The sequence below is a fragment of the Lactuca virosa genome, chromosome 1 (genome assembly GCF_052849685.1).
Source record: "Lactuca virosa cultivar CGN04683 chromosome 1, Lactuca_virosa_CGN04683_v6, whole genome shotgun sequence".
NCBI classification, from domain to species: Eukaryota; Viridiplantae; Streptophyta; class Magnoliopsida; order Asterales; family Asteraceae; genus Lactuca; species Lactuca virosa.
Genome location: NC_136426.1, coordinates 40,145,691 through 40,161,147, shown reverse-complemented (window position 1 = coordinate 40,161,147; position 15,457 = coordinate 40,145,691). Strand labels below are relative to the sequence as shown.

Here is a 15,457-nt window from a genome sequence, read left to right as displayed (position 1 = left end):
GAAAAACTAAGCATCAAGACAACATTTTTATGACTCAATACCCCTCATTAGGTCTGAAAGGACGACTTGTTTGATGAAGAGCATGCCATGCTCAAGAATCATAATTTTTGGGACCAAAAATACCCTAAATGAAGAAATGGCTAGATCTACAAGATAAGATGATTAAGAAAGGAGCTTTTTACCACCTGGAGGTTGCTAGCAAGTGGAGAATCCCAGATCCAAGCTTCTTCTAAGCTCCAAAGTCCTTCTACCAACTTCTGTTTCTTCAAGAACACCACCAAAACACACAAATGAGCTCAAAATGCACTCTTCTCACTTAGGGTTTGCTAGAGAGACGTTTTCTCAAGTAGAGGTTGTTTAGGGTATGAGAAATGAGGTGATAATGATGCTTATATTTGGACCAAACCCTAAAAATTAGGGTTTGAGGATTTACCACGTACGCCCTACGTACACGGTGTACGCCCAACGTACTAGGGTCGACCCCAACACGCCTAGCGTACATAACGTACGCCCAATGTACTAACTCCTCGGCCAAAATCACCAAAATGCCACCATGGGACATTCTTGAAATCTTTCTCAAGCCCAATTGTCAAAATGCAATATTCCTTCATACATAGTGTTAAAATTGAAAATACCTCATCATCGGGATATTACTTCTCAACTCATTCTCAAAATAAACATCAAATAAACACATAGGGTGCGTTTGGTTGTAGAAAACTATTTTTACTTTCCAAGAAAATGTTTTCAGAAAATAGAGTTGAGTTTTCATTTTCAGTTTTCAATGAACATTTTAGAAAATGTGTTTGGTTGGAACCGGTAGAATTTTCATTTTCCATCTTAAAAATTTTTAAAAAACTGTAAAAAAACACCTTTCTTATTTAAATGCAATTTGGAAAAATGAAAACTTTCATTTATTAGAAAACTTTGAAAAATTGAACTAACCACGTTTTCAAAATTTCCGTTTTTCTTTCTACGACCAAACACACCCGTAATCTTCATAAAAAGACAAAACTGCAAAAATGGTCCATGTGGTATGCATTTTTTTTTCTAAGGTTTATTCTAAACCTCGACTTTTTTTTTTTTTGCTTTGTGGTCATTTTAAGCTAGTTTCGTTGCGGATTTGGTTCCTCAGTAAACTGAAATGACCTTAATACCCTTGGGGTTTTTATTTTTTAGTTTTCTTTCATTTTTTTAAAAGTCTAATATTTATTTATTTATTTTTATAACTAAAAAGTAGTAGGGATGTGAAAAATTCTCGTGAGACACCGAACCCGTAGGGCCCCGATCTCGTATAGGGGATATTTTATTAAAAAATCGGGGGCGGGGTTGGCTAGTCCCGTCCCGAACCCCCAATGGGGGCCCCGTTAATGTCTTATTTATATTAATATATATTCATTATAAACATAATATAAATAATAGCAATGATTTTAAACTTCCAAAATTCAATAAAATATCATGTTTTTAAGTTGTTGGTATAACGTTTTTGAGATGTTATAATATTTTTATTTTAAACATGCAAAATTATGAAATAAACAACTATTTTACTCACAAAATAGCTTCTTTTAGCCCAAAAAAACTTCTTTTAGCCCAAAAACAATTTCGTTAGCCCAAAAATAGTCAACCCAAACGGGGGCAGTGAAACGGAGACGGGGGAGGGAGTAATCCAGGCATTCGGGGGCGGGGGAATTGGGAAATTTCGGGGATGGTCCCCCCCTTTGCTTCCATCCCTAAAAAGGACGGGCCCACCTCTCACTCACTCACTCACTCTCTCTCTCTCTCTCTCTCTCTCTCTCTCAAGAACACACTTCGGGCGTGTTTGACAAAAGTAGTTGTTAGCTGGAAGCGGGTAGTGGTTAGCTGGTAGCGTGTAGTTGGTAGCGGGTAGCTCGTAGCGGGAAGCTGTAACTTTTATTTGTTATATGAATGTTTGACAAAAATAGCTGGAAGCTTTTGAAATATATAAAATTACATAAAAAGACAATTAATTAAAAATAAATAAATTTATAAATATATTTTTAAGGGTAATTATGGAAATTGATTTCAAAAGCTTAGTAGCATTTTCTTAAAAGCTACATGAAGTAGCTTTTAGAATTTGAGCGTTTTGTTTAAAATAAAAGTTAAACGCTCGTATTGCCAAACAAAGCTTTTTGTTTAAATTAGAGCGTTTTGTCAAAAGCTAAAAGCTCCAAAACGCTTCCAAAAACTCCGTGCCAAACACGCCCTTCATCTTGGAAAGTTCATCTCCTAGAAACAACACACTATCATTGTAATATCGTTTCTTGAGATACTCTTTATGATCTGAAACAATCTTGTCTCTCCGATCTGGGAAATCGTTTCAGTTCTTTGAGTTTTGATATGAGCCTGCTTGTTACAGAAACCCACATTCAATCCACAACACTGTTTTCTTTGTACGAAAATTTTATGTTCACTTCATTGGAATTGTCGAGACATTCCAGACCGTTTCCAAACATAAATCGATTGTTTCCTAGTCTAGGTTTCAAATTTGTTTCATGAAGAAAATCACATACAACAAGACCCATCAAACAAAATCACACCTTATTGATGAAGAATTTGCATTCCAGATCGATGGTAGATAGAGATGGAGGGTTCCAGTTCTGTTTTTGTCTGATAAGGAGATGTGGAGTTCTAGATCTGCATCATTTGCTATTGTTCTTGCAAAAAAGACAATGTTAACAACCTCCAGAAAGTCAAAAGACCATCCCCTTTTGAAATCGATCAGGGGGGAGGGGTGAGAGAAAAAAATGATTATCATTCGTTCTCAGCTCGCCGAAAACCTCTTCTTGACAGCAGCCTCACTACCAGGGTCGCTTCCAGTTGGGTATCGTTTGGTTTTGCTCCATCATTATCATCGTAGCTTACCGCAAGTCACCAGTTGGCAACGTTTGACTCTTCCCCTTGTCTCTTGAAGTTAAACCCACCACCATCAATTTGAGGTTTTCTCCTTGCATTTCTGGATGAACTAGATTTGGGTTTATTTTTACCTAAACTAAAAAACACAGTAATAAGAATGGAGAAATAATTGTGGCGGTAGTAGGTGGTGAGAGAGATACAACTAGGTCTTGTTTGAAAGTTGAGGTCAATGAGAATCGGAACAAATTGAGAGTTACCCTCTAAGTAGTGCTGGTGGAGATGGATTTTGATTGTTCTCCATCTTCATGGTTGAGAGTGATTTCATAAGGTTGTATTATTTGTTGGTTGAGAGAGAGATAGAGAGAGAGCCCAATAATTTTATTAATAAAATGTTAAATTAAATTAAAAAAAACATAAAAAGTATATAAGGGCATTTTAGTCTTTTCAGTATTTCGAGAAACAAAATACTCAACAAAACTAGCTCAAAAAATACGAAACCAAAAAAATAAGGTTGACTAAACCTCGGAAAAAAACATATCACAAGCACCATTTTAGCAATTTTCTAAAATAAAAACTATATAAAAAAATAGTTTGATTCGTGATGTCTCAAATTCTGATATTTTTATTATATTTTATTTTATGGCATTATCTCTTCACTTTCATCATCTTGTCTTATTTCTACATCCCTTGACCGTTGACGCAGGGCTATAAAAACCAGGATAATCTTCGATCCAGTAAGTAAATCCTTCTTCTTTTTGCCGTTCAAAAATAAATAAAAATAAAGTAAAGCCTTCTTCTTCTTCAATGGAGCTCCCAACTGTAAAGATCGTCTCAGATTGCTTCGTCAAACCAAAATTTGTATCAGAAGAAGCTAAGAAGCCCATTTACTTGTCACCATGGGATCTACCAATGATTAATGCAAATTACATCCAAAAGGGTCTGCTTTTCCCCCGGCCGGAAAATCAAGATTTCTCCATAACCACATTCTTGGAGGAGCTCAAAGACTCTCTCTCCGCCACGCTTACTCATTTCCACCCACTTGCCGCCCGTTTAGCCACCGTAAAACAAGAAAACCCACCTTCCCTTGTTGTGTTCTTGAACCCTAAGAATAGCCCTGGAGCCAGATTTATCCATTCGTCTATTAATTTAACGGTGGCGGAGATACTTACGCCGGTCGATGTCCCGGTGATTGTTCAATCGTTTTTCGATCACCACAAAGCTATCAGCCACGACGGACATGAAATGTCGTTGCTGTCGATTCAGGTGACGGAACTCACCGACGGAATATTCATCGGCTGCTCGATGAATCACATGATTGTTGACGGAACCTCCTACTGGCTTTTCTTCAACTCCTGGTCGGAAGTTTTCAGATCAAAAGCATATAAAAATGGTGATTTGATTCCCATCATCTCACGTCCTCCTGTTATGCAAAGATGGATCCCGGAAGGATCGGACCCGATCCTCACCCTCCCATTTACCCATGAAGATGAATTCATCGATAGACCCAATCGTCCATTGTTAAGAGAGAGAATCTTCCATTTTTCTTCGGCTTCTCTCTCTAAGCTAAAAGCGAAAGCTAACTCAGAGTGCAATACAACCAAGATTTCATCGTTACAGGCCCTCTCAGCCGTTGTCTGGAGGTGCGTGACGCGTGCACGGCGATTACAGGCAGACCAGGAAACTCGTTGCAGTTTGGCCTTTAACAACAGACACAGGCTATCTCCGCCTTTAACTGAAACTTACTTTGGTAACTCGATTTATGTAGTTAGAGGAGTAGCGACGGCGGGGGAGTTGCTGGATCACGGTGCCGGGTGGGCGGCATGGCGGTTGCACGAAGCGGTGGTTAATCATGACGATAAAGCGATCAGGGAATTTGTGGGTTCGTGGATAAAGAATCCGTTTGTGCTTAAAATGAGTCAGCTTTTTGATGCCAACAGCGTACAGATGGGGAGCTCGCCGAGATTTGACATGTACGGAAATGAATTCGGGTTAGGGAAAGGAGTGACGGTTCTGAGCGGGTATGCTAATAAATTCGACGGGAAAGTGACGTTGTATGAAGGACGGGAGGGCGGAGGAAGCATGGATCTAGAAGTCTGCTTGTTGCCGGAAAACATGGCGGCTTTTGAATGTGATGAAGAGTTCATGAATGTTGTTAATGGCCTTTTATAAAACTTTTGGTCCTTAGTGCTGTCTTTTTCGTTTGATATTTATGTGATCTGTAGCGGCTGTTTCTGTTTTCTTTATTTTCATGGGTACTAATAAAAAAGTGATAACGCCTTTTAAAGAAAATGAACTTTGTTCCATATATATATTTTGATCACTTAAGATTTTTTTTGTATGCATCTTATCATTAAACATATTCAAAATATTTAAAATATCTTACTATAACAGGATATTAAAGGTAAAACACATTTTAAAAACACGCACACACTGCTCACGCACATACACCCCTACAAACTCTTTTGTTTCTGAAGATCAATTTCAAGCTCGATTCTGTAGACAAATGTTCCAAAAACCCTTTCGATTTTGTTTCTGAGAATCAGTTGGTTCTTGGTTTTTGCAGGCATGTGTTGTTTCTGGAAATAAACTCAATTTTTCTTTCTGAAAATCAGTTTGTTTGCACACAAATGTGTGTTTGTGTCTAGTCCACTGCCTCTTCCAATGTCAATATTCATATCGTGCGTTAAATTCTGGACGAATGACTTCTATTTTTGTTTTTTTGTTTTACAAGCAAAATATACTTCGTGCTGTGGGATAGATAATATTATTCCCATCATACTATAAAAATCAGTATATAGTTTCTGAAGTCAAACGGACAACAAATTGCGCCGTTAGTCGTTTTTGGATGTTAAAATTAATTTTTTTGAAAACAATACCTAAGGGATATAGCATTATTATGTATGACTTGTTGGACTTTGTTGAAAATTTCAATTGTCTCACGCACGAGAAAACCAAAGGTATCAAATACGAAAGGTATAAACACACGTTGATTTTCAATATATATATTCTCATGTTTTGTCATTTTGCATACGATAACTTTTAAATCAGCATGTCCCGTTGTGAAACACTCACTCCTAAAACCCATGAGAGGGGAGACCTCAGTAACATCCACACAAAAATGTTTCCCTCATATCCATCTGAATAACAAAATGTCAGTCGTAGTATGGATCTTCCATCCAGTGGGTCAGTCAAAAATTCACAACCGCTTCTTTTAACGGAAATACCAGCACGCCTACAAACGTCAAAGAGAACATCTTTGACCATATCATGTTCGTATTTTGAAGTGTGTGAGCTCTCTACAATGAACAGTCATGTTCCCCAAAGGTGTCCAAACATGTCTTATGACAAACTGGACATATCTCATCGATCAAGAATAGAGGAATTATGAGGTGGTATCGAGGGATAGTATTGTATTCCACAGGAAATATGATGACCGATATCATCAATAGGGATAGTTAGTAGAAATTTTGAGCATGAGGTGATCGAAGACATTCAAAAACTTCATTATGTCTAAACAAACATGTCCAAGTCGATTTTCATATCCTTGACGGTTTTGCTAAAAAGGGCACACGTCAATGCTTTTTAGGTTTTAGGGAGCAGTGTCCTTATTAGTGAAACTGCTACAATCGTATCACGTAGACGAGCCAAAGCACAAAGGTAATCAGAATCAATACACGTAAAATGTGGTCTTATAATGTCAAAGATTGGACCCTCGATGCTACAAATACGTAGGATACCTTGTTTGCCGAGTATAAACATAAACCACCGAACCAAATAGGAAGTCAGTCGTCATTGGTGTCTCCAAAACTTAATAGGACACCTTGTTTGACGAGCATACGAAGTGATAAAGCATTTTTATATACATGTTGGATGTCATGTTGGTTGATATTTTTTCTTTATTTTAATTTTTCTAAATTTATTTTAAATTTGGTAGCCTTAGAAATAATTCAGGAAGTGAAAATTGAAACATACACTTATTTTCATGGGAGTTCATGAAATATTCTATAAAACTTGGTACATGTTAAATTACAAATGCTTAAGTTTGGTATTATTTACATTATTTTGGCATATTACATGACTTGAAAAATACACCACAAAATATTTATAATGGAATTTATTATAAATATTAGTGCATATTAGTTTGATATTATACATATTTGAAAATTTTAAAACGATCATGTTGTAAAATGTTTTACGTGGAATATATATATATATATATATATATATATATATATATATATATATATATATATATATATATATAGAGAGAGAGAGAGAGAGAGAGAGAAAGAGAGTTAGGTTCAAATGTTTTTAGCAACTATTGTGTGCATAAATGCACCACTAGGAATTTAGGAAATAATAAAATAAATAAATAAATAAATAAATAAGGGTGATTTAGTAATTTGATATATAAATTCCATAAATATTTCCTATAATCATGCTAGTCAAATTGACTTTTAACCTAATTTATCCCCATTTTTATTTACAATCGTTCTTATTCCCTCACTTCATTCGTGTGTGTATGTATGTGGTCGAACACGTTCATCATCATCGACAAACGCATGCTGCCGCTTCTTCCTCCTGTCTCTCCACCGTCGGCTCCATAATCAATCGATGTCGCCGGTGCTTACAGTGAGAATCTGTTCGTGATTTGTATAGTCGGTGGACCCAATTCGAAGATGATTATGGGACAAATCAGATTCTTCATCATACAATTGGGTTGCCGGATTTTACACAGGAAATGCAGTGTTTTCAAACTGTTACTTGTGCTCAGGTATGTTGATTTTAATTTCCAAGGCTTTTGTATTTCATCGATTTTGAAATTAAGTAACAATGATTTTTATCTGATCTTGTTATATGATATTGATGGATTTATGATGAATGAAACAACAGGCAGTAGTGAATAACTTGGAAGACGCACATGAACAAATTGACACTGCAATTTCAACTGCGTTGAAAGAAAGCAAACCAGTGTACATCAGTATAAGTTGTAATCTGCCTAGTATTCCTCATCCTACATTTGTCAGAGAACCCGTTCCTTATTTTCATCCATCAATGTAAGTCGTATAGTTATGATCCATTAACATATTTGGAATTTTTGTTTACAAACAATAACATTCTGTCATGGCCTCCATGTGTTCGATAAAATGCCTCAATGAAAAAATAGTTAAAAATCGTTAATGTTTTTACTTCACTTTGTTTCTTATTCTTTTCAGAACTATATAACTTAATTTAGATTGGGTTGGATGTCCTTTTCATAACAATAGGTTGATGCTAGTTCCTTATTTTGTCAGAATTTACAGTTAAATACATTGAGCATATCGAGAAGAAACACAGGGAACCCGAAGAATGCTAGTTCCTTATTCTGTCAGAATAGGTTGATGTTAGTTCCTTATTTTGTTTGTTGGGTATATTCTTGATAATACAAATTCTTTAAGAATATTCTTGCAGAATAGTTTATTTTGTAAGAATATTATTGTTGTATTCTGATAGATTTGTAGTTAATTATTTGTATGTTTAATGTGCGGTTGTTACAAGTGTATCACTACAAGTTACTTGGCAATGAATTTCTGGTAGAAATGGCTTCAAGAATGGCTTGAAGACCTGATGGGAAAGGGTTGAAGAATGAATTAAAAAATGACCACACTCATTGTTTAAGAATGTTGTTATTTTTTAAGAATTATACTTGTTATTCTTTCAGAATATTTGTTATTATTCAATAAATCACAATCATACAATGTAATTATTTGGTATATTATTAGTTCAAGAATCGATTTTGTGTAGTCTTTTAAAATGTATTTACTAGTTTATGGTTGACATTCTGTCATTCTGACAGAATAAAATCAAAAAATATATTTACTAGTTTATGATTAAAATTCTATCATTTTGACAGAATAAAATCAGATTTTTAATTTTAAATTAATTTAAAATATTCAGATTTTTAAAAATAAAGGAATTAATTATCCCTAAAAATCCGAAAATTTCTATTTTTAATATAGGTTAATTGACTAAAATGCCCTTATGCTCAAATTTGTGTGATTATATGGTACATGTTATCATATTCTACTATCATAGACCCTCATATCATGACCTTTGATTATATTTCATCCAATGGTCTAGATCTGAGCATTCTGGCACATAATAGTTACTAGAAACAAAATAACCTAACCATATATATATATATATATATATATATATATATATATATATATATATATATACTTTTAACAGTAAATTTTCCTGATTCATACTTTTGACACTTTACTTTTATTTCTTTATATTTTTGCCTTAACCTTTTTCAATTCATACTTTTGACACTTTTAACTTTTCTCGATTCATATTTTTGCCACTATACTTTTATTTCCTTACACTTTTGCCTTAACCTTTTCCAATTCATACTTTTACCACTTTAGTTTTATTTCTTTACACTTTTGCCTTAACAGGAACTTTTTCCAATTCATATTTTTGCAACTTTACTTTTATTTCTTTACATTTTTGCCACAAAACTTTCACTTTTAGTTATTTACACTCTTGGCACTAAAGTTTGATGATTCTTTACACTAACGCCACTAAACTTTGACAATTGTCACTTTTGTGCCAATTTTTTTTTTAGAAAACTTTAAATTATTTCCAACCAATTTTTAACCATGGGAAGCATTGGCTCTTTCCTAGTTGATATTATGTCATTATTGATTAAAAAGAATAAAATTATTGCTCTTAACATTATTCATTGGCATTTATTTTATTCACCTCCTAAAAAAACTAAAAACACAAATTTTCTCCTTTCCTTACCTTCTTTAAAAAACTCAAGAACAATGTGTAACACTACTAAAAGATACGATTGATTGGTCATTCAGAAGTGGTCATCGGTGCAAAATCTGGAAACCACGTTATACAACCTATCCACTATTTCAAAGATGGACTGAAATTGCAAATTTAAGCAAACAACAAGGACCATCTCTGTACTAATCTATATTTATGCAATCAAATTGCAACTTATCTTATATGATGAAATAACACATTGATAACCAACAAAAAACAACCGCACAAATTAATAGATCCTTGTATAAATTGATAAAACAACTTTGTTGCATAAACAAGTGTGTTTTATCATAGAAAATCATTAAGCAAGCTACAAAATTTTGAACTTGTTGATGAGCATAAATAAATGGAAAATTGACATAAGTTGCAGTGCCACAAGGAGATTTTAAAAAAAAATACAAAAAATAACAAGATAAATATGACTTTAATCGATACCAGGCAAAGAATATTATTTGCCAACAATTCTCCCCAAATACACCTTTACTTTCGATCCAAGAAATAATGAAATTTTCATGAATGACCCTTTTTGGCTCTCATAGTTTCGCAAATCCTGTTGACTTGCAAATCGGGCACGAGTTCTTATGTTGCAGCCATTGTTTGATGCAACCGTGATGGAAGTCATGCCCACAATCCAATGTTCCAAGATCGTCTCCATTATGATATTCCTCCTGATTTTAAAATATTGTTAAAAAAAAATTAATATTATGATTTTTTTTAAATATGGGAAAATAACAAAAATAATTTCATTTAAGTTTCAAAAAAGTTTTTAGAAAAAACGACTTAACCAGGAAAAAAATAAATATACCTGACATACGCAGCAAGGTTCTGCATCAAGCTGACCGGTTTCAGCCACATACTGTTTCGTCTTCAGATGCTTTGAAATTGTCTCTTCACTCAATCCCGTGTTCACGTTTCCAATCCGCTCTTCCAAAGCCAATAACTCCTGAAAAAACAATCATCAAAATTACCAATTTCTTAAAACACAATTTTAGGAAAATAAATAATTACAATATACCTCGTAAGACATATTATCAATATCAAGTCTCATATCTCTATGTCGATCGTGAATATCCGCAATCCCATAGAAAACCGATTGATCTAAGATCATAAGATCCTACAACAAGACATAAAACACCACAAAATTAAAACTTTTTTTAAAAATCTCAAAATTAAAAAGTAAAATCTTTTAAAATTGACAAAAGCTAACCTCAAATCGCAAGGGTTCACCTCTGCGCATAAGATCCAACACATTGCGAATCTGCATTGAACACGTTACGTTTTAGTCCCTCGACTTCTAAGATTGACAGTTTTGGTCCCTAAACATTGGTGGAATATAATTATAATAGAACAAACCTCAGACACGAGTCTGCCTCTTCCTTCACTTCCACCTGTCATGGTTCGTGAAAGATACGGAATCCCAAAAGCACCATCGAGCTGTCTACCAAGCAATACAGAGGATCTAGAGTGAGGTTGATGATGTTGTCCTGGGCCGCTAACTACAGGCGGAATCGGAATTCCTAATTCCGAAGTACTAATCGCTGGCGGCAGTCGTGGGAAAAGGTTACTGTTCGGTCCACCACCAGCCTCGGAATCAGAAGCCGACAATAAAGACCTACGAAGAAATGCCGATAGCCTTCGAGGATGATAATGCGGGGAGCCACGAGGTGGAACGGAATTAGGTGCTGCAGATGTAGGAACCGGCCCTGAATTCGGTGAGGCTCGAGAAGAATCGGAAACACCAATTCCGACGTTGTTTGCGGCCCCACCACCACCGTTTGAACTCCAGTTGAGTTCGGTTTGGACAGCGGTTCTTGTGTCACTCGGCTGGGCAAACAGAGGATGGTCGGAAATGGGATCAGGTTCATTCCGATCGCCGGAAATAACAAGATTCGATGATGATCGGTTGGATCTCGAGCTTGGATTCCTACTCCATCTCGATGTCGATTGAATGTTCCTTCTCAAGGCCGGAATCCTCAAAGCCGGTTGACCACTCTGACTCGATAAATCATCGGGTGTCACTGCTACAGGTGGTGTTATAAAATCTACAGGGTTAAGTCTCAAAGAAGGATATAAACCCGAAACATCGGGTTCCCGATTATCACTATTACTCGGTAATAAATCTTGTTGACGGGAAGAAGTAATCCTCAAAACATTTCTACGAGTGTTTTCGACACGGGAATTCTCGTTTCCTCCACCGACACTCAACCCAAGTCTCGGAATAACTGATTCCGAAGTTGGAGTGGCTTCGCTTCCATGCCATGTGATCGAACCACTTTCCGTCCTTTGAAACATGTCCGAGCTTCCGATTCCAATTCCGGAAGAAGACTGCCCTAATTCCACTGCTTTTCTTTTCCGAGACAATCTCCGTTCATCCAATTCAATATGATCAGAAGATGATCCAAAAGGGTCAGAAAGAGGCGAACTACTACTACTACTAGTAGCCATTGATAAAGAATTTGATAGATTCATGGTGACATTGTTATGATCACATAATGTAAGTAAACTTGATGGTGATTCGGGGCAAGATTTCATTAAAGAAGAACTTGAACTGGGTTCACCGACATTCCACATACTTAAATTCTGACCTTCTTGATTTGTTGAGTTCAAAAACAGATCATTTGATGGAGAGTTTTGCATATTGTTTTCAAAGCAGATTTGCTGATCGATTACGTTTGCATCACTTGATGATGAACCATGTTCGAACCCTAATGTTGCAGGAAAAGAACCGATAGCACCCCTCTGTCCTTGCATTAGACCAACCAACAATCTACCAAGATGATCGCAAATTCGTTGAAAGCCTGAAACTTTTCAGAGTTATTAATGTTATTGTTATGCATAAAAAAGAAGTTTCCCCAATTTTGAACCCAACAAGTACTAAACTTGAATCGGAAAAATGAAAACAAGAACAAGTGAACAAGAAGAAAACTTTTGCAACCAAACACCACCCACCCACTAAACCTAGAGTCAAATTCACTTAATTTGCAGAAATCGAGCCAGCCATTTACAAGCAATGAATTTACCCAAATCTACAATCAATGCATATAGATAAATATATGCATACACCCAACACATAGAAACATAAAGCATTCTTTCAAGAACATAATCATAAACTCGATGAAATTGGAGGAATTTGTTCATGAATAAGATAAATAGCAAACTATTGAAACAGTCAAAAGAAGTATCAAATGGTATATAGACAAAAAGGGTGTGAATCTACCAACACACGAAAAATGCACAAAAAACAAAGAAGTTTTGGGGGAAACGTAGCGTCTCGATTAAAATACAGCAGAAATGGAGAAAATTTTCTTGAAGATAAGTAAACCCCAGATGAGAAATTACAATATACAGAAAGCAGAAAGCGGGCATCATCGAGAATGATGGATGAAGGGTGTGTCGAAGAACATACCAAACGAAAAAGCGAAGAGATTGTAGGCGATGGATCTAAGATGAACGGGTATAAGAAGAGTTCGAAACGGTTGTCCAAGAAGGCGAAGATGGTGATCGAAACGACTTCGTCTTTACCGCACCCCCTCTCTCCAAACAATCAATCAATCAATCAGGTTTCTGATTCTTGAAGCAGATACCCCCTTTTCAAAGAGGAAGAGGGGGTTTAGAGAGACAAGGGGGAGAGAATCAAAGATGAAATTGTGTTTTGTGGGTGTAAAATGACATGAGAGAGAGAGAGAGATGGAGAGATGGTTGGATTAAAGAGGAGAGGGTAATCTTTAAATTACAATCTGACCCAGAGAGAGAAAGAGTGAAAAGTCGCTAGTTTCCCAAAGAAAAAAGAAAAGAAAAAGAGGGGTAAGGTAATGTGTGTGGTTACCAAATGGTGTTGTCTCTCCTCCTGTCCCAATGCACGCCGAGCCGATCAACTGTGAAGCTGTGTTTCTTGTTTTCTTCTTCACGCCAAGCACCTCCTCTTCACTCTTTACTCTTCAGTCAGACTCAAAAGCCTTTGCATTCGCTTTCACGTTAATCCCCTACTACTCACTACTCACTCATCTTACTATTTAACGTCTTTTCCATGTATGCTTTTTCGGGTAAAAAGATCTCTGCAACTCTGCAACCCATTTTTAAATTTCAAATCCCACGCGATTTTATTTTATTTTGTTTGTTACCTAATTTTTATTTAAGGATAATTATAGGTATTCAAACTCATCAAAGTCCTATTGTTTTGTTTGGGATCTTATATCCATTCTAGTTGTACAAAGTTTATAAAATTCCTATTCCATATTCCGGTTGACCAATTCGCGCAGTATTCAATCCAGAATATAGGCTTGCTTTTGCTCTCTCCCGATAGTACATTTATGCTCCTAAATCACTGAATTCAAACTCTCTATCGGATGAAAGGGAGCGAGCGATTAAACTCCTATAATGTTGGGTCTTAGAGCCAGTAGAACTCCTAATTGATTTTCTTTCAAGATTTTTAAATTTTCATCATTATCTTCTTCTTAAATAATTTTTCATTTACAACTATAATATATATAGTTTAGTAGGTGTTCAATGGAAAAGTGTGATTTAAGAGAAGATAATAGTAAATGTCAAAAATCTAAAAAGTAAATTAAGTTAGAGATTGAAGTTTAAAAACATTGTAATACATACATGATAAAAAAACAGAGTACTATCGTGAGTTTGGATATATCTAAGCTTATATATCTTGTAGGGTATATTTACATTTCCCTTTTATTTAAAGGTTATAGGCAAAGTTATTATTTGTAGTCATTGTTTTAGGGATAATGATTTAAAAGGTTAACCAACTATACACTATATATATATATATATATATATATATATATATATATATATATATATATAGTCACTTAACTTGTTTTAGTGCACTGTTAACCCTTAAACTTGTATTTTTGTTTAAAAACATATCATTATTACTTGAAAGAGCAGGTAAAATTTGTTTTGATGGGTTTAAGTTCCACCTCTGGTGACATTTTCTACGCTCCTTACCTCTAGTGACATCTTCGGCCATCTTCTCTAGCCAAATAAGATCTGGAATCACGTTTTTTATTTATCAGGTTGCTCTTCGCTTTCTTCTTGGATTGTTACTCTCCCCATTAGAGTCATTCAAGCAACCACAAACCAGCAACCTGTATTACCCGGAAAACCAATCTCAAATCTTTTGTTTTAAATCTAAGGGAAAATTAGTACCATTCACGCTCTTTCGTTTCTTAAACTCTGACACTACATGAAAATCTCACCTAGATCCATGTTCACAAGCTCATGTATGATATTTTCATGTTATTAATTAACAAATCAATCAAGATTCAAAATGTAACAACCCGGATTTCTATCATCTAATTATTTAGGGATTATCATAGTTATTTCTAAAACTTTGCGAAATTCTGTTAACTCATAAAAATAAAACAATTTACATCCCAGACAATAATTCGGGTTTACACATAAATCACACATATTAATTAAAAGCAACGAGGAAAATACAAAGAAATAAAATTATTTTTCTATTTTAATTCATTGTGCTCCTATTTTTTCACATACCACGGCTGCTACCAGAACCTGCAAAACATGAAACATCTCTACAACATCAAACAACAATGTATGGTGAGTTATATTCTATCTATTTTCATGTTTGTCTACTCTTCTTCTAACTCTTTCTTTCTTCACATACTCTAACTTTCTTCTTTCTTCTTCTCATACTATGCAATCTAATATCTTCTTCTCATAGCATATTATGTTATTCTTACTCATTCCATCTATATCGTCTACTATTTTTTCATCCCTTCTCATCTCA

The 15,457-nt window shown here is 35.2% G+C and overlaps 2 protein-coding genes across 3 annotated transcripts; one reads left to right on the top strand and one right to left on the bottom strand.

The window, feature by feature from the left end:
• The first annotated feature begins 3,529 nt into the window (after positions 1-3,529).
• LOC145109028 (putative acetyltransferase At3g50280) lies at positions 3,530-5,160 on the top strand. Its single transcript, XM_079046160.1, has one exon. The coding sequence runs from the start codon at positions 3,676-3,678 to the stop codon at positions 5,038-5,040; it is 1,365 nt and encodes a 454-aa protein (XP_078902286.1). The 5' UTR covers positions 3,530-3,675; the 3' UTR covers positions 5,041-5,160.
• A 4,851-nt stretch (positions 5,161-10,011) lies between these two features.
• On the bottom strand, positions 10,012-13,418 carry LOC145108888 (putative E3 ubiquitin-protein ligase RHG1A). 2 transcript variants are annotated; one of them, XM_079046064.1, is made up of 6 exons: positions 13,100-13,418; positions 11,047-12,497; positions 10,901-10,951; positions 10,709-10,807; positions 10,499-10,636; positions 10,012-10,361 (listed from the first exon to the last, which is right to left on the bottom strand). In XM_079046064.1, the coding sequence occupies exons 2-6, from the start codon at positions 12,442-12,444 to the stop codon at positions 10,227-10,229; spliced, it is 1,821 nt and encodes a 606-aa protein (XP_078902190.1). In that variant the 5' UTR covers positions 12,445-12,497; positions 13,100-13,418; the 3' UTR covers positions 10,012-10,226. The 2 variants fall into 2 exon arrangements, with proteins under 2 accessions (XP_078902190.1, XP_078902131.1); XM_079046005.1 differs by having other exon boundaries at positions 11,047-12,491.
• Between the last annotated feature and the right edge of the window lie 2,039 nt (positions 13,419-15,457).

Bases quoted from the DNA above. Each gene is read 5' to 3' on its own strand.
- LOC145109028 (XM_079046160.1), top strand. From the start codon at position 3,676: ATGGAGCTCCCAACTGTAAAGATCGTCTCAGATTGCTTCGTCAAACCA.
- LOC145108888 (XM_079046064.1), bottom strand. From the start codon at position 12,444: ATGCAAGGACAGAGGGGTGCTATCGGTTCTTTTCCTGCAACATTAGGG. The intron at 10,808-10,900 runs GTTAGCTTTTGT...GTCTTGTTGTAG, and splicing joins GTGAACCCTTGCGATTTGAG to GATCTTATGATCTTAGATCA. The intron at 10,637-10,708 runs GTATATTGTAAT...TTGTTTTTTCAG, and splicing joins TTGATAATATGTCTTACGAG to GAGTTATTGGCTTTGGAAGA.